This window comes from Crinia signifera, chromosome 8 (genome assembly GCF_055691185.1).
Source record: "Crinia signifera chromosome 8, ASM5569118v1, whole genome shotgun sequence".
Taxonomy (NCBI): domain Eukaryota; kingdom Metazoa; phylum Chordata; class Amphibia; order Anura; family Myobatrachidae; genus Crinia; species Crinia signifera.
Window position 1 is genome coordinate 165,588,879 of NC_139224.1, and position 23,806 is coordinate 165,612,684.

Genomic DNA, 23,806 nt, shown 5'->3' on the forward strand with positions numbered 1-23,806 from the left:
AATTGCAGTGTAAAAATAATGTAGCCAGTATTTACCCTGCACAGAAACAAAATAAGTCACACAACTCTCTCTGCACATGTTAAATCTGCCCCACCTGCAGTGCAGCATGGTTTTGCCCATTTTGAGAACAAATTTGTTCTGTGATCAGATCTGAATAAGGGCCAGAGTGAGATACCGGGTATGCGTGAACCACAGGTGCTGTACAACACTGCCCCATCTCCTACTGTCACAAAATTTTGCCCCCGATGACATTACTCTTCCATAATGACATCTCCCCCCCCCCCCAAATTCTGTTTCAGCTTCCATATTACTTTCATCCCAAGATGCAAGAAGGTTATTGAATGAATGTAACCTGCTATCCACGCAGAATCCCTTCAATCTGATGTTCATTACTCCTGCCAGCTATCCACTCCACCCATCAGAATCTAACCGCAGATGTTACCCTGCTACGCAGCGCTCTATACCTTCGACCCAGTATGGGATACTCTCTGCAGACACTTCCTTTGTAAATGATGGCATGTCCCACAGGGGGCGCCAGGCCTTCATGGGCTGCTTTCCATAGAGGGGATGACTTGGCGAGGAAGGAGAAGCAGGTTAAAGCTTCAGTATTTTGTAAGCAGGACAGGATCCTCTGTCTGCACTGAAAATAAGGGCACATGGAAATAAGAGCTATTGGTACCCAGATGTCCTGTAGTTGCCTCTTCCTCCAGTCCCGTAACTGCCCATCCCGTGCTTTCCACTTCCTCCAGTCCCGTAACTGCCCATCCTCTGCTTCCTGCTTCCCCCAGTCCCGTGACCATCCTGTGCTTGGCCACTTTCTCCAGTACCATAACAACCCGTCCTGTGCTTTCCACTTCCTGCAGTCCCGTAACTGCCCGTCCTGTGCTTCCTGCTTCCCCCAGTCATGTGTTTTGCTTCACCCCTGCCTGCACATAACATCGGATTTTCACTGTTTTTTTTGCTTCATATTTAACCCTGAAACATGTATGCAGAAATACTAACCCAAACCAATATATACAAGAATTCAGTTCACAAAATAAACTAGGAATTGGCGACATCACGGAGGCAGAAGACACAATGCACCAATGCAGATAATGCTATCTACGGCAATCTGGAACCTGAAGCCAATATTGCACAGAGTTATCGCTTACTAGGAACCCAGAGACATCAGAGTTATTATGCACCAAACTGCATTACATAGAGCGGCCATTGTTGCAGTACTCAAGTCCCTACTCTGCCAGCTGCAGTGTGCAATGATCAAGCCCCCTTTAATCCAGACATGCAAACTTTATCTGTATCTTTTCCAAATCTGTGTAGATTGTATCTTCGCCTCATGCCTCAACGTCTCAGGTATTTGTTCAATGGTTATAAATATTGTAGTATGGAGAATGACTGCATTGTATGTAGGTCTCAATAGCCCGCGTATCACAGCCTGTGCAATCAGGAGCACAGCACACACCACAACACACTGCATTAGAGGAACAAAATCACAGCCCTTTTACAAGTACAATTATTTAATTGTTTAATAGGTCGAAATGATACAATACAAAATATACAGGGAATATAATTAAAGCACAAAGTCTGTAGACCAATAAATAATGACAATTTATTAACCCGTCAGTAATTGTTTTGACAACCGTACACTTTCTGTGTCTCCGAGCGGGCGGAGCTGGAAACGGACGCATCATGTGTAAACAAAGCAATGTTAGAAGCGAATTACGAAGAGTCGTGTGCCTTGAAATCTAAGCTTGCGGTAGGTAGAAAATATCCATGCAGAGTGAGTTCAGACAGAAGATGGAAATAAGTTGCACAGTTTCCTTGGAATCCCGGAATTATATACCTGCATAGTCTCCATGCTAACTAAAGGGGTAACATGACACAAAAGGTCATACTTTGAATAAGAAAATATAAATTACCTCTTTTGCAGAATGAATTAATATTATTGTCTTTTTATTGAGGGAAAAACCTCCTAAAACTATTCTAATGGCACAAAAACAGATTCTACATCTAGATGTCCAACATAATAAAAGTTCATATCGGAAACGAGCTGATTTGGCCACTAATATTAATTTAAGACAATATTGCCCCCCCCCCCACGTACCTCATGACCCCAGTATTATAAGGAATAGACAGCTGATCCACATCTGTTCCCAACTTTAGTGGTTTCATGCAATGATTGCGTTCTAGACCGTGGTTCGTGGATCTTTTGATCCGTATCGTTACTGGTAATATAAGGAGTCGGCTCTCACTTTCTACAGTTGTGATTAGTGTTTAAATGTTAGAAGCGGGTAGTGAGAATTGCATCGTCCTCAGACAGCTGTGCTCGGGGGTGATGAGACTTGGGTACAGTTGGGGGCTTTCCCATGTCTTCCACGTACCAGAGTATAAAACCTTAATTTTGTGGTCAAGTTTGTGACTAAAAACACTTGTAAGTCACACAATTATTTGGTGAGAACGCACAAATAAAACAGTACCTTTTTTTAAAAAAAAAGTTAAAAATGACATTGTACATGGCTGGTATATAAATTATTATAAACTAAATACAAGGTAACATCGCATATTGCATAAATAGTGATAAAACAGGTTATTTTTACCTTCGTGCCACAGGAAACAAAACTGAAATGCTGAGATACAAAGTAAGAAAACGTTGCAAATAGTCGGACCACCCAGTAACAGTCTGCTCTCCCAAACGCCTTTTTTGGTCACATTGGGGGTAACACAATGGGGATTGAGGGCCTGCTTTGGTCAGAACGTAGGCCTGGTATCGGCTTTTTTAACTCTGCTCCTCCTGTTTTCCGCCCGTTAGTGGTTCCATAGAAATCCTTTTTTTCACAGGTCAATTTTCCTTAGACTCATCCTGCTGAAGGAGTCCCTGCAGTGCAAAGGATAAGAGCTAGAGGTTTAAATCAAATACATGACAAAACGTGACCATATCAGACAATAATCTACCCGGCATTCTCAGATTCCATTCCTAGGACCTTGTGCATTCATAAATGGAATTATGAATTACCCCTCCCCAATCCTGCTTGGTGACAGCCTGCAACTTTGGGTATATTCCCTAAAGGTCCATTTTAATTTTAATCGATGTCCATCAATTTTTTAGGTCGATTAAAATCGTTTTCAAACAATGTTGGGCTTTTAGAGTTAAAACACACATTTTAGAACATCATTTTATACATTCATTTTTAAAGGTTCATAAATGTTTTGAGAACAGTCCTGCTAGCTTCATTCACCCCCCTTAACATGAAGGTGGAGAGTCATCAAAGCTTGAGAGAGATAAAGTACCAGCCACACAGCACCTAAATATAATTTCACAAGATGCGGGGGAAAAAAATTTGGATGGTAAAATTACAAAATTGGTTGATACATTCGGTCTCTCCAAGCTTTGATACATCTATACCTAAGCTAATTGTCTCTGTAGCAGATTGGTTTGCGCTATACCTAAATTTTGTGGTATCCCTTAAGGGTTGTACACATTGTTCGATTCATTTTCTATTCTATCCAGATTCGATCTGGATCGAATCGCACGGCGCTGTGTACACGTTTGATTTAGACTATATACTACAGATCTGTATTCAGTGCGGCCGGGCGAAGGGGTTAAAAGGCGGGTATCGCAGAAAACAAGTGATCCTCGCTGTTTAACCCCCTCGCCGGCCGCATTGAGTACAGATCTGTACTATATAGTCTAAATAGTAAGAAATCTCACTGTGTTAAATGTTCTGAGGGAATCCTCACTGTTAGAGGACAGCGAGGATTCCCTCAAACAGCGAGGCTCGTGGCTAATGCAGGGAGCATGCTGCATTTAGCCGCAAGTCTCGCTGTTTCTGCGTCCGCATTCCGATTCCCCCTCGTTCCGTTTTTGCAGCGAGGGGGAATTGGCGTATGCAGGGGGTCCATTGAATACTGACAGGGCGAGCGGTCACAGCTCACCTCCGCATGGAATACACCCCTTTGCCTGCACAGTCTATTTTTCTATATGATGCCGCACATCGGGAGCAAATTGAAAGCAATCGATTTCCGTTCGATTTCAATTTGATTTTGCTTATATAAGCACAATCGCATAGAAAAACAGAATGTACACACAGTTTGATGTAGTCTATTAGGGCCAGATGTAACAAGCTTCAATAAGTAATCAAGTGGAGAGCGATAAACAACCAGCCAATCAGCTCCTAGCTGTAATATTATAGACTGGATTTGAATAATTTCAGTTTTCACTCTCCACTTGATCGCTTTTTGAAGCTTGATACATCTGGCCCTTAGTCATACTGTTACCAATTAAAGGGGGTTATTCAATGTGTGCTCGTTTTTGGGCCGCATGGTTGCCCATGCAAATTCAATCTTTTAAAAGTCAAATCTGCATGGTCGAAAACAGCCGCTACATTGTCAAATCGGCAGCCGCTTTCATGAATCTATGGCTGTTTTTGCCGATCCACGGGTTTTCCGACTGTCTGAAAGTTTCCGACAGTCAGATAGATCAGATAGACTGAATAGGTCGAATGTAAGTTCAACCTACTCCTGTCAAGAAGTGCAGATATTTCCGACTGTCGGAATCGTCACACATTGAATACCCCCAAAGACGTCCGGCGTACAGTTGATTGTATAATGGCTATATCCTGAAAGTATCCCAGCCTCCATGAGACATACAGTATATGGGTTAGCTTGTATGCCCCATGGCTTCAGAAGAGATTTATTAGTAAATATAAATCCATTTTTACATCCGCGCTTATTAATCAGAAACTAACCAGGCTGACAATTCCGCGCTCGCCAGAACTAATGAATATTTATGTGATAAAGGAAGTTTCATTAGTTTTATTGTACACAAAACCGCCTCGGGTCCACATATATCTATGAGAAATTAAACATTTACAATGCAAAGAACATGGATGAATGTGAAATAGAAATCACAATGTAACAAAGTCGCATAATATATGGACAGCCAGCGGCCGCAGGGACTAGGTAGCACGAAAAGGGATTGATCTGGGATGTGAAGAACAAAGCTTTATGATTGATTTGATATTAATCAGCCCCCTGGCCCCATGGATTAGGACGGATAGCTCTGGGTTTGACACTTGCAGATGTTACATCAATTATACATATCATTTTATATAGTATCGCATCCACACAGCAGACTTCTAAGCACACCCAGGCAGGGCCAGCACCACCACTAGGCAAATCTAGTGCCGCGGGGGTACCTGTCCTGCGCCTGTGTATATAAAGCTTGCGGCGGCAGCGGGGGGTCCCTGCAGTCAAGAAATAACGAGCACTATCCGCCTGGCTACGCGGAAGCGCTTCTGTTGTGGAAACACTGGCTGCACGCTGATTGGCTGAGATTCAGCCAATCAGCGTGCGCCGTTCGGCCAGTGTTTCCACAACAGAAGCGCTTCTGCGTAGCCAGGCGGATAGCGCTTGTTATTTCTTGACTGCAGGGACCCCCCGCTGCCGCCGCAAGCTTTATATACACAGCCGCAGGACAGGTACACCCCCCCCCCCCCCCCCCCCCCCGGCACCGGGGCGCCCTAACCCCGACTCGCCCAGGAATTATGCGATACGATAGAGGATACAATATACAGCAAACGTGGTTCCAGAAATAACATATTGTACTTTTAGAACCACAGGGCCAACTGGGTGCTTCTTTATACCCACTGGAAACACCAATAAATCTTTTTTTTTTTTTTTTGGCATCAAAATCTCTATTGTAGTGGTGATCACAGCCGATAATTTACCTGTGACACGTGACGGGAATCACAGTTTTGTACAACTGCGGGATCTTCCGGTTTATGAGCGGTTGCAGCGCCTCCTTCAGGCGGTGGTAGTTGCGCTCCAGTTCCCGCTGATATTCCTTTTGATCCGGTCCGATGAGGCTCTTATTTTTACGCAGAGCGTCCTCGCACCTAGCGGACAGACAGACCACAGATTAGCCACAAAGGCTCAACCCACGAAATCACCCGGGGACGCTGCCTCCGCCCGGCAGAGTCTTCTCTTCGTAGCACAGAAAGTATCATCACACTGACCAAATATCTCATTATTATCCAAAACTTTCGAGACCATTAGCCTGAGGCATGCATACATTCCTGTGGAGACGTCCAGGAAATGCACAATCTAGATACACAAATTAAGGCGTCAATCCAACGAGCCGTTGCTAATGCAGCGGTGTGTAAACGCTGGCGACGGGACCCCAACTGGCACATCTCGTGGCTCCCACTTGTTCTCGGGGCTGTGAACTAAAAATACATAAGTCGGCAGTATACTAAGTGCAGCATTCATCTGCACTTCCTCACCCCCTGCAAATACATTAGGGTTAATTGGATTGGCCCCTAATAGTGGGAAAAATGAAGGGTCTAATTAATTTACCTTATATTATCATGGCTTGTAATCAGTAGAGGATTATAGCAAGAACTGTATCTGGAAATCATGAATACTCCTAACCTGGGTATACACGGAGACAACCTCGGTCCGGTAATACACGGAGACAACCTCGGTCCGGTAATACACGGAGACAACCTCGGTCCGGTAATACACGGAGACAACCTCGGTCCGGTAATACACGGAGACAACCTCGGTCCGGTAATACACGGAGACAACCTCGGTCTGGTATGTTGGTTTTGGCCGAATCAGAATGACATAATGTTCAGGGTGTACGCCTAATATACGGGGTGCCCGTGGTTTTTAACAATGTTGCAATGAGAAGGACTTAGTATATGTAAATGAAGGACAGAGTGATATTACTAACTGTCACATTCCCCAGATCACCTAGCTGGTGCACAGCTGCAGTCATTACCAACTGTCACATTCCCCAGATCACCTAGCTGGTGCACAGCTGTAGTCATTACTAACTGTCACATTTCCCAGACCATCTATTTGGTGCACAGCCGTAGTCATTACTAACTGTCATGTTTCCCAGGCACCTATCTGGTGCACAGGTGTAGTCATTACTAACTGTCACATTCCCCAGATCACCTAGCTGGTGCCCAAGTGCAGTCATTACTAACTGTCACATTCCCCAGATCACCTAGCTGGTGCACAGCTGCAGTCATTACCAACTGTCACATTTCCCAGATCACCTAGCTGGTGCACAGCTGCAGTCATTACCAACTGTCACATTTCCCAGACCATCTATCTGGTGCACAGCCGTAGTCATTACTAACTGTCACATTTTCAAACATGCTGCATTTATTCTTAATATAGATCCAGAGGAGACACATGAACTGTTGGTAGATCTGGAGGACAGGTTTGGCCACCACTGCTGTAAACCTATCCAGTCTGACATCTGGGGCTTTGGTTACTAGTTTACTAGTTTGGCAATATGTTGTCTAAACCTGCTGTTCATCTCCTGAGGACAAAGAAAGGGTCCCAACTGGAATGTATAAGAGTCACTAATAACAGAATAAGTCAAATAACCATGCATCATAAGCCACAGGTACCTTTTTGTGAAGTCTTTGAAACAAAGTCTCAGTTTGTTATGGTGCCGAAACAATTTTGGATCATTCGGAATCTCCGATAAAAACACCTGAGCAACCTCCAGGGGTCCCTGCAAGAAACCAGGCCCAGAGTGAAAACAACAACATTTCGCAAAGACAGTGATTTTAAACCTATTTCAACTGGCAGGACACCAAACGAGATTTTAAAAATACCAAGGCAAACGGTAAAACATTGGCCTCCACAGGGGAAAAAAAACAACAATACATTGGTCCCCATATGAAATAAAAACCACCACACTGGTCCCCCAGGTAACAAAAAAAATCTCATGAAGATTAGCGGATGACATGAGGGAGGGGTGGGCGGGCAGCAGCCAGATCTGGACCCACTGACAGTGACTAGCAGTAGAACTGGTGGTGGCTGTAAACTGGTGTGGACATCTCTAGATTAAGAACAGTTCAAGGCACAGTTGTTGAAAAATGATGACACATACAATAGGGTCGGAGTTCGCCAGAGCTGCGGGACACCGGATGATCTTGAATGTTTTATTAAAGCGGCAACCATTTACTAGGCAAAACCTTCATTGCCGCTTTAAAAGAAAACACCCGGGATCATCCAGCATCCCGCAAACTCAGACCCTATTGCATATGCTTATATATATATATATATATATATATATATATATATATATATATATATATATTTATTTATATATATATTAACTGGAGCAAAGCTACAGCTCTCACAGAAAACAGATTATAAACTATGGGTCATGGCTTTACAAACAACACAGTTTCCGCTTTGTAGAAATTACCATTTCACCAATCACCATCGGAACCATACCTCCCAACATGTCCCATTCCATGAGGGACAAAATACTCTGCTCCTGGACTTCCTTACCAGTGGCAGAGGTGGGACTGCACCACTGTCCAAAATTCAAATAGGGGAGCCACACCTGCCAGTGAGGTATGTTAACAAATGAGGTCATCACTCTGCGACAACCTGTGTGTATGTTTTGTGCAGCACTATTTCCACCCAGGAGACACGCGGTAACTCGGGACTGACCTGATTCACTGTTGTCCCCACCGAACCCTGAAGGACCATCTGCAGCATTTTTGGGTCAGCTGGATCTTGGTGGGTGGCAAACGCTAATTCCTGAGTCTTTTTTTGCATGTCTTCAATGGCAACTTCAATGGGGGTCAGAATGACCTGCAATTACACACAAAAGCAATCACATCACCATGTTGCCCCGCTACTATCTCAGCATAGTGTCCTGCAGCTTGTACATGGCGCCATTACAGCTACGACGCAGGCTAGAAATGAGCTAGATAAATCGTCCCGTAGACCACTGGTTCCCAAACTGTGTGCCACGGCACCCAGGGGTTCCTTGGGATCCCTGCAGGGGTGCCTCGAGTTGGTGGTCCAGGACCAACTCAAATTAATTATGGTAAATGTATTGGTCAAAATCAATGCTTTTTTTATGTCAATCTTTAAAATTTGTGGACAAACGGAAGCTAATTCTGTCCCTCACCGCATAATTAAACCTAAAGATGACATCATAAACAAAATGTATTTAATTCAGATTTTTTTTCTTAATTTCTAAATAAGAAACTTTTACCCTAGGGGCGCCGTGGAAAAATCTCTGATACTATAGGGTGCCATGATTCCAAAAAGCTTGGGAACCACTGCCGTAGACACTAAAAATATTTTGCCCACACAATTGCAAAAAATATATATATATATAGGTTTGCAACAATGTACAAATTTTTGTTCACTTTACACAGGACCTAGTTTTTTTTTAAAGCTGTATACACTTCATTTCCTCTGTTTCACAAATGTATTATTTTTCTCCTCCACTCAGTGAATTCAGAGGGGCAGATCTAATAACCCTGGAGAAGTGATCAAGTGGAAAGTAATGATGTAGCAGCAAGTCAATCTTCTAACTGTCATTTTTCAAATCCAGCCTTGTAGCTTGATCATAATAATTGGCTGGTGCGCTATGACCTTCTGCTTTATCACTTCACCAGGCTTAATAAATATACACCTCAGTTTGGAAGAGATGGGGTTAAAGGTCATCTGAACTGTGGTGTTTGCAGAACCAGAGAAATGATCATTAAAGGCGAGAGATCAAATTTCCTAAGCAGCTCTTGGGCGTCAGGGAAGCCAAAGCGCAGAAGATGAGTAGCTGACGGGAAACATAGACCTACGAGCCGGTGTCTCACCTCCTCCTTGTGGATGACGTTAATGCGCGTCTTGATGTACGGGAAAGCGTGTGACGTGGTCAGGATGGTCTTTCGCTTGAACTGCTCGTGTAGCTCCCCGTGCGCTCGCCCGTCTAGAGTAAACGGGGTGCAGTACATGAACCTCCGCAGGTTGTAGTTCTTATCAAAGTAGGTGATCCTGTCCTTCATTTCATAGGTGTCGAAGTACGGCTCCACGTAGGTTATCTGGATGAACGCCTGGGACAGGACAAGATCACAGGTTTACAAGAAGACTTAAGAATAACAATCGCAGTTTCTGCATTAATAGACTGTGAAGTATATAATATACATGTGCAAAGTCTGTCCGTAGCGCCAGCAAAAGATACAGAACGCAAATGCAGGAGCCAATAAGTGGCAGAGCTCAAGCACTCCGGCTGCTGATTGGCTGCCTGTAGATCTGTGGGCCGGGTTCGGGGCAGATGAAGAAAGGTCATGCATCTCAATGGTCACCACTGGTGGCACAGTTTGTAACTGCGTAGGTGGTGACCTGAGTCGGCAGGTATGTCGGAGGTGGGTGTGTCAGGGACTTCTTCAAAACAGACTAGGACACCGGCAGCCAGATTCCATTGAAACTTAGCGGTGTGATAAATTGGTACTGCAACTGGTGGGCGTCTCAATAGACAGTCAATCGGCTGTAGCATTAACGTCCAACTGGAATCACCGTTACATAAGACCCAATTATACAGATTTGCATACAGGCCACAGAGCAAGCGAGCGAGAATGTCACTGGTGTAGAAAGAACGTATGGCCATTGCTTTTGTGACATGGTGCTAGATAAAGACTATATATATTGTGCTCGAGGTTCCCAACAAAAATATGACCTCACCCCAGTGACACCCTACACCCCAGCGAAGGGTGTCCCACTGATAGAGATGACTAGGAGCACCTGTGACCCGGACCTCGTCTGCTTACTAGCGTCTGCTAATCAAACTGTAGCAATACGTTTTCCTTCAGAAATAAGCAAAATGCTAGTAACCAATCAGGATGCAGGATACAAATGATCTCTCTGGGGGTGGGGTTGGGTCAATGACTTTTGTGGACGGATCCCTATTCTCTTTAACAGCAATAGAAAAGCAGGTCTCAGAATCTGTAATGTCCAACATATGGGACATATGAATATGGGACACATAAATGGAGATAAAAATTGGTTTTAAAAACAAATATTGTCAAAAACAATAAATTACACATTCTTAAATACCCAGAGTCCTGGGTACAGTAATGCAGCATAATTACGGTATTTATACACAATGGTTTAGCCTATATGCGACTATGTATATACGGACAGGATGTAGGACTAAACAGTCATTTCTAATTAGTGCGTTGCCTTAATGTTAATATAATGGGGACTTTTCTATAGTCTTAATGTAGTGACAAGAGACCAAAGCAATGAGTTTTGTTCATTACAGGATCTGGGCACGACATAAATGAAGAGCAAGTATCACAGCTGCGGTAATCGTGGCAACTTTATTACTAACTATTATATGACTTTCAGAGGTTACAACTGTGGCGGTTGCAGGACTTGCCAGAGACCTTATAATGTGTGGAGTTTGTATATTCTCCCTGTGCTTGCGTGGGTTTCCTCCCGGCACTCCGGTTTCCTCCCACAATCCAAAAATATACTGGTAGGCTAATTGGCTCCCAACAAAATTAACCCTAGAATGTCTGTGTGTGCGTGTACATGTGGTAGGGAATATAGATTGTAAGCTCCACTGGGGCAGGGACTGATGTGATTGTTCAAATACATTCTCTGTACAGCGCTGCGGAATATGTGTGCGCTATATAAGAAACTGTTAATAAATAATAGATAAAAATAATAAATATTATTCTCCACGATAAAATCTGCAAACTGAACAGAAATGTATTAAACACATCAGATGATTTACTAATCCCTCCCAGAGCCCAATGCTGTTGCTTGAGAACAGGTGTCCCATTTTACCATGTTGGTTACAGAATAATCAATATCAATCTGAGTCCTAGGTGACCGCTTACATTACAAATGCTAATAGCCAAATGTTACGAGGAAAATTGGATAACCGCAATTACTACATAACACCTGTCTCCTAAGGCTTCCCTGATCTGGACTTGCAGCCACCTAGGTAACATAAAAGCTCTGACAGATGGATATAAGCGATTGACCAATTTTACTACAAGTTTTAATGTGAGTTATATATATATATTATCCAACAGTGATTTCCACAGAGATTTAAGGTGCCCACACACTAGAACGATTTTTGGACCGATTGGCCGATTTCCGATAAATCGGCCGATGTTTACCGATAATCGGTCGATATTGGTCCGATGCGCGCTCCCGTGGATCTTTAGCTGAATCTTCTGATCTTACGTGCTGCACAAAAGATCAGAAGATTTAACCAAAGATCCAAAGGAACGCACACGGGATCTTAAGAAAAATCTTTGGTGAAGATGTGCGCTTGCCTGAAATCTTTTGTCCAGGACGGAAAAAAGATTTCAAGGCTAATTTATGCGCACATCTTATGATCGCAGATCTTTCTAGTGTGTGGGCACCTCTAGTCAATGAATAGTTTTGGTATCCGGTTGCTAGATCTACAGTAAAAAGATAAGACAGCCAATAGGTCGACAGGGTCAATAGGTCATCGTGAAAAAAGGTAGACAGGATTTTTTCACTTTTTTAGTCGCCAATGTCGACATGGACCCCCACAATTAGTGTAAGGCGACCTCATGTCGACTTTGTCATACGTATACCTTTTTCAAGTCGTATTTCCAGCCAATCGGCTCCTGTCATGTTATAGGCCATGTTTGGAAAATGACAGTTAGGGGCTGCTTGGCAGGACGTTTATCACCCTCGCCTTTATCCCCTTTTAACAGAACAGCTTCAGCAAAATGGCTCTAAACCTAGAAGCGTCTCCCGAGACCCTTACCTGGGACCCCCCGAGGGCCTTCTCCAAACTGCTCCCCCCTGACCTAAACCGTGCAGGTCCCCCCGGCTCTGCGGTATGGTCTCTTACCTTGTTAGAATCTAATTTGCATTTATCGACTGGGTTGGAGTCCTTTATAACTTCCATAGCATCTTCCCCGAATCTCTCTCCATAGAATCCCTGAATGACAAAGGAAAGAGCGTCACAGTTATGTAACAGCAGAACAACTGCTATAGCTGCAGCCATGGACTAGTAATGCCTGGGGCAGGGCTGAGAGTAGAATGCCTATCTGACCATTCTGTATGGTCAGTGGGACTATCTTGCATGTGATATTTGCATTGATAAAATGTGCCTGGCTCTTGGGGTGCTAAAATATCAACTGGCTGGTCTGAGTAGGGTGCTGAGTATAGGGGAGAAGCCTGATCTGTTATGAAATTTAACTCGTACCCCTTTTCTATCGGCCTAAAAATCCAGTGTTTTTGCACGTGAATGCGCATCAACCCGGGATTTTGTCAGTGGAAGTGGTGACCAAGTAAAAATACCGGGTCTACTGAATCAAGCAGGGTTTTTAGCAGGTTAAACCCAGGTAATTGGCCGTAGAAGCAGGGGAGGCTAGCCATTGTGCAGGCACCTCTCACTGCCCGTTCACTTGCTGCCTGTCCACCGCCAGTACCCATCTCTCTACACATGTTACATCTGCCCCACCTGCAGTGCACATGGTTTTGCCCATTTTCTAAACAAATTTGTACTGCGATCAGATCTGGATAAGGGCCTAAAAGTGGGATCGCAGCAGCCACTTCAAAAATGTGCAGCTTGTGCGCAGTCTGTCAATAACAGCACACTTCATGATAATTGGACACAACCATGAATTTAGCACATAGATTTCAAGCTCCACTGGGGCAGGGGCTGATGTTACTGGGCAAATCTTCTCTATAGCCCTGCGGAATATGTGTGCGCATAAATAACTGGTAATAAATCGGAGACCACCACATATACTGTATTTTCACTGGTTTCTGTATAGTGCAAACAAAATGAATAAATACAGTTGGTAACCCGGATAGCACCGATGTTACCGGGAACATAGGATTTCGGTGAAGGAAAAGACGACTCTTACCTCCAACCTGTGCGATATTTCTGCCAGTTTTGTAATGGCCGGTTCCTTGTAAACAAACTCCTGTTCGTCCAAGTCTCCGAATTTGGTTCCATAAAAACCAACACGGAAATAGGTTCCAAACATCCGCTTCCCATTCTAGGAGAACATGAGGGGGGGCAGATTACGCATGGTCACTGAATACTGCCAGAAACACAAATCTAGACCATCCTACAGAGCAAGGCCGATCTAACGTGTAGTCAGCGCCCATACACAGTGGCTTTTATTAAGGCCTGATCGCAGTACAAATCTGTTCTCAAAATGTGCACTGCAGGTGGGGCAGATGTAACATGTATAGAGTGAGTTAGATTTGTGTGAGTTATTTTGTTTCTGTGCAGGGTAAATACTGGCTGCATTATTTTTACACTGCAATTTAGATTTCAGTTTCAACACACCCCACCCAAATCTAACTCTCTCTGCACATGTTACATCTGCCCCACCTGCAGTGCACATGTTTTTTCCCATTTTGAGAACAAAGTTGTACTGCGATCAGATCTGAATAAGGGCCAGTGTGGGCTCAACCGCAGACAGAGAGAAAGTACCCGCCAATCGGCTCCTAACTGTCATGTTGCAGGCTGTTTGAAAAAATGACAGATAGCTGGTTGGCTGGTACTATATCTGTGTGCACTTAGTACATCTGTCCCAGTGTGAATCGGTTAGTGACCATGGCTCACGCAGGACTGGGATGTGGCTATAGGAAACTCATGTTCCAATAGGTGGCTTTCTTACATTGTTCAGCAATGTGCCGCATATACTGTATATCGGCCAATTATAGTATCACCAGGAACGCAGGTTTTCTTGTGGAAGACAAAACTGAAGTGAATGGATAAATTATAACAATATAAACGAGCATTAAAAGTACAGCCTGGAAAAAAAAACCACATCGGAAACTCACCGGTAGGGGCCATTCACCCTTCCCTGCATTGTGGTGTTTGCATTAGAGAAATTCCTCTTCTAGATCCCTCACACCACAAAGTAAATAAAGCAATGTCCTTGGATTGTACTGATGAAGTGAGCAGATAGTAAGTAGGTACAGATAAAAAATAGCCACAGACCTCCCACCATCACCAGTCAGCTCCTGTGTTACCACCGATAGAACACGGAGAGCGGGGAAGTAGGTCTTCAGCTGAGCAACAGGAGCTGGTACTAGTAGCTGCTAAGTCTTCTTGGTCAACCCAAGTCACCTGCTCCTGGGCACCACCCAGGACTGTGGTTCCTTGGGTCATAACCAAGGTAGAGTAACACGGATACTGCCCTTCATCTCACAGCCAACCCAGAACAATGACAGGTCATTACGAGTTGTGGGCACATGCTGGATTATCCGTGTTGACACATTTGAGACAATCTGGGTTTTCCAAGTTCCTTGGTCCAGCTTAAGCCATCAGTGCAATCTAAGGTCAGAACCTCAGGCTCATTGTGAAGAGGTCACAGGATCATTTCATGTTCAAATGCAAAAACATACAACGGGGCAAGGTGAGGGTGCCGTTCCGGGTGTTTCGTTTCATGTGTTTTTTCCATCCCTTATGTGTCTGTGTCATCATCATCAACCAAACATATCTCCTCTGAATTTAACCACTGTCCCATCACTTATAACTGGCAAAGCCGGTCCGCAACAGTTGTAATAAGACATTTTCCCACCCGTAGAGATTACGAGCGCCAACCAAAATAATATAAACCCTTTCTTATGTAGAAGAACAATATGAAAGTGGACCAAAGAGGATGGAATATATCGGGAGCCTGTTACCCGGTGTGTAATGTAAGAACGGAGACCACACGAAGCTCTAATAAAAGATGGAATGCGCAGAGCAGCAGAGGGGATTATAAGAGACTAAAGCGCTAATTCACCTATTATTTTATGGATAAAATAATAGAGCAGCTGAAGAGGGGGTTATACCAAACAGAGAGGCGGAGAGACAGACCACAGCCACCGGCATTGTTACATATTACACAAGTGAGGCTAGCAGACTTATAAACTACGGCCAATAGTGTCTGTATAAATGCCCAGGTGTGATGTCACCGCTTACACTTTATGAGGTCATCACTGTACCGTTCACTAGGAAAACTGGTGCCTTATGGAGGGACAACATACCTGCTGTACATTGTTATGGATATTAGAAGTCACTGTAGATTTCCGTGACCCATATTAAAGTGCTCGGCTTACAGCCCCTTGCTTCAATAAGGGTGTGGATCATCTCACAGACAATGTCTACGTCAACATGTTGATATTGTCAACTGGGGGGAGGAGCCAGATGCTGGCTCAACAGGGGGGGGAGGAGCCAGATGCTGGCTCAACAGGGGGGGAGGAGCCAGATGCTGGCTCAAGTGTGGGGGTTGATGGTAAAGCTTGAAAAGTTTCTTTAAAAATTGTGAAAAATATGCACGTTGACCTTTACATGTGTCGAAATTTTGCTTGGGTCAACCTTGTCGATAATCACTAGGTCGTCCACTAATTGTCGACCGTGAGTAGGTCAACACCTTAAAATGGTAAACGTACTCTGACACTGACAGGTCGACAAACATGGTCGACACACATTTTTCACAATTTTTTTTTGTAACCGACTGGGTCATCCCAGTGAAGGGGGATTATATTAGTGTGCGACACACTGTGCCCGAAGCATAGCGAGCCACGTGAGGGGATGCAATAAACTTATACGGTGTCTAGGTCGACAGACACAAAAACCATGAAAAACCTGTGTCGACCTAATCACCAGTGATTGTGGACTTAGACATTGTCTACCATTAACATCCGGATACCCTTTAATACAGGATGGGGAACCTTCGGCCCTCCAGCTGTTATCGAACTACACATCCCAGCATGCCCTGCAACAGTTTTAGCATGGACAAATATCAAAACTGTAGCAGGGCATGCTGGGATGTGTAGTTCAATAACAGTGGGAGAGCGGAAAGTTCCCTATCACTGCTTTAACCCCTTCAGTGGTGTTTTTTTTTTTGGGGGGGGGGGGGAGTGTGCGCCCTATTGGGTGAGTTTTTTATGGGGAGAGCCTCCCTGGGTCCGGGCACCACTGCCTCCCTGGGTCCGGGCAGCGCCGCTGAACTGTCAATCAGCGGCTGCCCGGACCTGCGCACCTGCACCCCGTCCCCGGGGACTTCTATAGAAAACCCGGAGGGGAGGGGGGAGGAGGACGGAGTAGGAGCCGGGCAGCAGGCAGTTCAGTGATTGAACTCAGCAGGGCTCTAAACAGTGGCAATCCCGAGAATTTTCCGGGCTTGCCAGACTGGACACTGAGGCACAGCCCGGAAAATTCTCGGGATTGCCACTGAAGGGGTTAATAGGATCATGGAATGCTCCAGTGTCTTCTAATATGCTTATAGATAACAGCAGGGAGTATGTCCTTTAATATATAATGCATGGCAAACCCCTCTCAGTACTGCGGGGGAGGGACCTGAGGGGGGCGCGGAGCCAGCCGAGTCATCTATTGCCAAAGTAGGAAGCTGTAATTGGGCCGGTTACAGGTTACTACAATGGAAGGAAACCCACTTTATATAAAATTGATATTGATTGCAGATAGATCGATACATATAATATTCTCACTTCGGCCGGCACACTAAGGGTTACTGTTTTATCAAGTTTTTTTTTCTCTTGACTGAAGTTAAAATTGACATAAATATCCATAAATGGAACTTACCACAACAGACAAGAGTAAAAAGTGGGGAGAAGGGTCAGCAACCGGGAGGGGAGGGGGGGAGACAGAGGAAAGAAAAAATTATTTTATTTAGGGAACGTTCAAAAAAAAAAAAAAAAAAAAAAGATATAAAATGAATAAGCAACTGGCGCTGCACAGATGCGATGGAATACAGAGATGGAAATATCCTACAAGGCAACGTGCAGCCAGGATGGTTAATTCATGCGTACCGGCCACTGAACCTGGAACCAAGGTTGTTATATAAAGACTACAGAAATCACACACAAATCTGTGTGATGTGGAGAAAGATTTCCCTGCAGACAGTAGGTGCCGCATCCGGGCTAGAGGGAGGAGCTGGATGCTGCATCTACAAGGGAGGAGGGGCTAGATACTGCTTCAACTGAAGGGGAGTTGCTATACGCTGCATCTCCTGGGGGGAGGAGCTATATGTTGCATCTACTGCGGGGGGAGGAGCTAGTCTGGATTTGCTGTAAATTTAGCAAATTACTGGATTATGCTGTATGTGGGTACAATGTGATCAATCTCCAACTGTCAAAATATGGAAAAACTTTGACCTATTTATCAACGAATGCTCTTACCAGCTTCTTTATCTATAACAACTCTCAGTTCAGATTTTGGGCCTTGTAGGGAGAGACAGCATGCAATAGAGTTAGTTTGTGGTAGGCAATCCAGCTATGTATCAGCATGACCTGCCAGACTCACAGGGCATGCTGGTACGTGTAGTCCACAACAGCCAGCCAGCTAGGGTTTGCCTACCTCAGGATTAGAGGATGGAGGTAAAGAATGGGTGTTAGCATGCAAACATGACTGGACAAACTGGTAAAAAACTTCAGGGGTCGATTTAGCCACATTTAACAACTGAGGCCTGGCCTGAACTTGCTTATTAACGACGGGAAGCCCCTGACTCTTAAGGGTTCGTGAACGGAGGGGGTGGGGGTCTACCCCTCACTACTGAGGTCGGTTCCATTGTAACGTCTGCAAACCGATGTTGATATAGGTATCATCGATCCTAAAAAGCTCAATGGCCGCTCCCAGCGATGATTCCTGAGCACCGATAATCAGGTTACAATATAGGGGACACTAGGCAAATCAATACGTCAGACAATGGCTTACGTAGAACGATATCTAAAGCGATATAAGATTATATCCAGATAGGGTAAAGAAGCGACCACCTCCAATGTCTCTGCGTTTGACCATTGGGGCCACCAGGCAGCTAGCAGATACGACCGTCCACACTGTATGTGATAGACTGAAGGAGGCAGCAATGACTTGCTGGTGGGTGACCCTCAGGGGTGTAATCACTGAATAGATTTTCAAAAAGAAAAAAGAAAACATGCAGGAGCCACAGCGCCACCTTCATGCAGAGGAACTGAGAAAAACAAAGGAAAAGCAGCTCCTCCACCTGCCACATTCAATTCCAAATATTGTATTGTCTATTATATTCTTTTACACGGACTCCCTCGTTAATTAAGAACCGTATATTTGCTACAGATTAAGAGGGGAGGGGCATGTTTTGGCCCCTCCCCAATGCACCCTTTGGGGCATTTCCTCCTCTACTATCATTACCAAAAAGCAGCCCTAGGTCCTCAATGAACTGGCCACAGCTAACAAAGACATACACAATACCTATGTTTATCAATGGCCGGAGAGGGATAAAGAGAGGAGAGATAAACTACCAACCAATCAATTACCATGTTAGAGGCAGTGTGAGAGTTGGAAAGAGATGAAGTACCAACTGATCAGCTCCAATCACACAGCCTGTAACATGGCAGCTAGGATCAGATTGGTTGGTGCTTTATCTCTCTCCAAACTTTGTTAAACTAACTCCTAAGTTTTCACAGTTATATATATATATATATGTATATTACGGCGGCCGGTGACTAGTGACTACCTTTCAGGACCTACATATCTTATGGCTATTTATTCCCCCGCCCATCTTAGGATCCCACAGCCCCATCACACAGCATAGAATCGGCTGATCAGAACGGTCAAGGATGACCTCACCTGAAGCAGTGTGACTGCCCCCTGCTGGAGCCTTCATGTCGGGAAGGGAACCACGCGAATGGACTGGTCAGCAGTATAAGAGCATGTGACCCAATAGGTACTCCATACATTTGGAATTGAATGCCGTCAGAAGACCTGCAGGGGCTAGCCGTCAGTGCCGATAGCTCTTTTGGTCTATAGTAATATGCTCTTAAAAGGAAAGGTCCAGTTATGTTCTCTGTGTGCAAGAAAACAGAATGATCGGAAGATATATCAAACCTTGGAGAGATAAAGTGGAGAAGTTGCCCATAGCAACCACTTTATCCCTTGCAAAGGTTTGCCACGTCTCCTCCTAAGTATGCCGCCTATTGGTTGAGGAGCCACCAGATTCCTCCTGGCTAAGACACAGGACTTCACAAACTGGTTCCACCTGCCAAATACACAGAACGTGGACTAGCACATAGGGATTGTAGGAAAAGGTCTCCCCCAAGGTGCTATCCTCACAGGAAGGGACTGCTCTAAATCGACCCCTTTATTTGGGAAGAAGGGGGGGGGGGGGATGCGGGAAAGATTGATGGAAGAGAAGTCGAAATGATGATGAGAGAGTGATATTCTCTATACTTTTATTAGTGTGGCGTGTCTGAAACTCCATGCAGTGGTGCAAAGGGGCCACGATGACAATTACCATGACCACGGGAAACTCTGAATGGAATGTGTTTTAGTTAATGGATTCAGGTCAGAGAAGACAGCAAAACACAAGTCCCACAGCTAGCACATGTGGGAGAAGCATGGCAGAAGGATCTCAGACTATCAGTGGTCTTGTCTGACTGCAGCGTTACCTACCTCCCAGCCAGTACTCTGTATAACAAGAGAATAAAAATACAGCGTCACGGGAAAAAGCAAGAAATAAACACACATGAACATGACTGTAATAAGCCCCTTCCCCGAGCAGGTTGTGGCCACCGCAGGCTCTCTGGCATTGGTGAAACAGCCCACGGGATCCGACCTTTCACCACAGCCAAAGGGCCACGAGAAACCGGCTGCTGTCCAAGTCAACGATGATTCCCGACCACAAGAGCAAATAGGGGTAATAAAGTTTGCCCTATAAATGAGGACTATTACTAGGCAAGGCAGACACGTTACGGCTTCCTTTCTCACCAACAGTAGATAACATAGATGCTGTTTATTCTAGTACCTTGCGCTTTACAAAATCATTGCACTTCTTCTTTCCTGCCTGGGGTGTCGCTGTCTGCTGTGGTGTTTTTATCAGTTTGTGGCCTGTATCTCAATACGGGTTGGGATCATTTGGTCTACAGCAGGATGGTCGACAGTCATTAGGTCGACACCATTAGGTCAACATGGTAAAAGGTCGACATGGGTCTAGGCCGAAATGGGAAAAGGTCATTAGTTCGACATAGTCTAGGTTGACAGTGAAAAGGTCGACATGGGGGTTTTCACTTTTTTTTTTTTACCTGAATGTCAACACAGTCGACATGGAAACAGGTTAAAGCGCACTATTTTATTCTCCCGCCATGCCCTAGTGGATGGTAGGCATGAAATACCACCTGTCGGCACATGTTGGCTCAAAAAACAGTGAAAAACCCCATGTCAACATTTTGACTGTCGCATACCTCCCAACTTGTGTCCGGATGAAATAGGGACACTCGCGCGGCGCCCGAAAAGGGGGCGGGGCGTATGCAAATGAGGGCACGGCTTATGCTAATTAGCCGCGGCCTCATTTTCATACGAGAATAGCGTCTATTCTACTAGATTGGGGGGTCTCCCAACTGCCACCCCCCGCAGCGGGACAATGCCTGCCGCGGGTGGGACGTCGGGACAGGACCCGAAAATCGGGACTGTCCCGACGGAATCGTGACAGTTGGGAGGTATGCTGTCGACCTAGACACTGTTGAACTAATGACCCGTCGACCTAGTTCCCATGTCGACCTAGACCCCATGTCAACCTAGACCCCATGTCAACCTAGACCCCATGTCAACCTAGACCCCATGTCAACCTAGACCCCATGTCAACCTAATGGTGTCGACCTAATGACTGTCTACCATCATGCTGTATACCAAATGAACGCATACCCTCAATACGAACCAGACCGTACTAGAAGCAAAAAAAGAAGACAGCGACACCTCTGGCAGGAAAGAGGAACTGCATGAGTTTGATAGGTGAAGCGTGCTAGAATGACCACTACATACCATTTACATCAGTCATTATGACACTTGTTTCCAAAGAAGCCAACACCTGAAAACATGGCCTGTTCATAGTATTCGAGTCGTCAATGGTTTGAGGAGTGGAGATGAGAATCCCAGCCTATGTATCTCCATAGAAACCGGATAGCATTTCACACGCTCCCCAGGTCCTATGATAATAGTGTCTTATGTACTAATATCCCAGGGAGAGAGCACATGATTCCCCCAAGGACATACAGGAGCACGACCTACGAGAGTACATTTTGAATGTAGAGAGCTAGCTCTTGAACCAACTTCCTCTTTTCCCTGAAAGAATCTCATGACAGTGAGAGCATACCGTCTCTCAGAGGCAATATTTAGAATATAAAATAAAAATTGGTAGCAGCAAGCGTCTGAGCACATCGTTCTACAGTGTGCGATCCCGCAGAACACTATATAATCCTATATCCCGGCTATATAAGGACAGATAACTAAGGTGCAGAACCGGGTATTACAGCTCTTATCTCTGCTGGGCACCTTTTTTGTTTTAAATTAGTAAAAGTCATCGCCATAGGGGGGTAATAATCTTATTCCATAACGGTACTCTAATCTGTAAGTCTTACAATGAGTCATTTACTGTAAATGTCAGGTGTGCGAGTCTGTAGGCGGTATGTATATTTAAAGAGGAGATAATGCATTCATCATAGAAGCGAAAATGTTACTCCTGCATTAAGTCTCAACCATCCGAATGTCGAGACTGTAATAAGTGCATTAGCCACTAGAGGGCGCTTAGTACAATAATCGGTACTTGTTTCCTAGAACGGCCACCATCGGGGGTAATCGTGTACCTTAACTTAAGGTACACGATTAACGTGATGGACCCGATTTCCTTTGAAATCAGGTCCATTTTGCCGGCAAAGGCAAAATCGCGTTGATCGCGTCGGTCGCATGCATTAACATGGAACGCGACGCGACCGATGCGATGGACCCGATTTTGCCATAGGCTTCAATGTTAAAATATTTTTAACATTGTAATCGCGTTCATCGCGTCGGTCTTGTGCCATTATAATGCCACAAGATGCGATGGACGCGATTAAGCACATTTTACATAGCTAACAATGGGAAATGGGCCAATATGAGCCATTTCTCATTGTACATGCCCCCGTCATGCCTATTAATTAATGCCCCCCCCCCCATTATGAGCGGCACCCCACGATTGATGCCAACTAGAAGCGTGGCAAACGTAGCGAGCCCGCGAGGGGCGGCGGTACGCGTTCTCCGACCTTTTCAAACCCCTACTATCCACGTCGGCGTGGAGTTGAGAATATAAAGTGTGGCGAGCGGACGCGGAATACCTGTGAAGTAAAGGTCGGAGGACGCGTACCGACGCCGCTCGCCACGCTTCGGGTTGGCGTCAATCGTGGGGTGCCGTTCACAATGGGGCCATTTCAGCCATCAGGGGGGTTAAAATTGGGGTCTGGGGACAATTTTACATTAAATCCAATGTAAAATAGGGTCCCAGGGACCCTATTCACATTGGATTCAATGTAAAAATCGGATCAACGCGATTTTTACAACCCGATCAAAATCGGTGTGGCCGTTCTAGGAAACAAGTACCCAATAATCCAATGCTGGCGTTCTATATATTGTACCATCTGTTGTGTTGTGCGCCTACGCGTATCCCTACTCCTGAAGACTATTAAAACTTAGGGGCCGATTGATACCCCTTTCACACTGACAAATATTTCCCGGGTTAATGAGAAAACGAGAACGGAAATGCAGTTTGGCCTCTGCGGCTCCAATTCAAATGAATTTGGGGATAAGCGTGGCTGCAGACAAGTCTCCCTTTACCATCCACCGCACCACAACGTGATTCACTGGTGAATTTTGCAGCGGGAGGACCTTCAGAACAGTACAGGAACGAGCGGTCATTACCTGGTGGACTATCTTGCTGAAGGCATCCTGCAGTTTACCGTGAATTGAGCACAACTTCTTGGCATCTCTGTTGGCTTCGTGTATAGGAATAAGGACCTTGTAGACGTCGTTCACAGCCTCGTACATGCCGGCCTGGAAGATGATCATTAGTGAATCAGACTGAGCACAGTGCAGGACAATCAGAGGCGCTAAACGCAGCCATCCTACGCAACCACAGACTGGGGAGATAACGGATCAGACACGTGTAAGGCACCGCAGGTAGAGCTTCTTGTTCTAGGTGCATAGTGTGCCTACACTAACGTCTTTCATTTTAAGTTTATC

The 23,806-nt window shown here is 45.0% G+C and overlaps 1 protein-coding gene across 11 annotated transcripts in view; it reads right to left on the reverse strand.

Moving 5' to 3' along the window:
• Nucleotides 1-1,965: 1,965 nt before the first annotated feature.
• Nucleotides 1,966-23,806, reverse strand: part of DOCK7 (dedicator of cytokinesis 7) — a 138,691-nt gene continuing 116,850 nt past the window's right edge. For 7 of the 11 annotated variants that reach the window (XM_083157672.1, XM_083157670.1, XM_083157668.1 and 4 more), the window contains 9 exons: nt 23,486-23,617; nt 20,213-20,227; nt 13,686-13,811; nt 12,662-12,751; nt 9,639-9,875; nt 8,482-8,625; nt 7,422-7,528; nt 5,724-5,891; nt 1,966-2,872 (listed from right to left, as the gene is read on the reverse strand). In XM_083157672.1, the coding sequence (XP_083013798.1) occupies nt 2,830-2,872; nt 5,724-5,891; nt 7,422-7,528; nt 8,482-8,625; nt 9,639-9,875; nt 12,662-12,751; nt 13,686-13,811; nt 20,213-20,227; nt 23,486-23,617 (1,062 nt within the window). In that variant the 3' untranslated portion in view covers nt 1,966-2,829. Of the gene's footprint in view, nt 2,873-5,723; nt 5,892-7,421; nt 7,529-8,481; nt 8,626-9,638; nt 9,876-12,661; nt 12,752-13,685; nt 13,821-20,212; nt 20,228-23,485; nt 23,618-23,806 lie in introns of all 11 variants that reach the window. The other 4 variants (XM_083157673.1, XM_083157669.1, XM_083157667.1 and 1 more) reach the window with 1 other exon arrangement.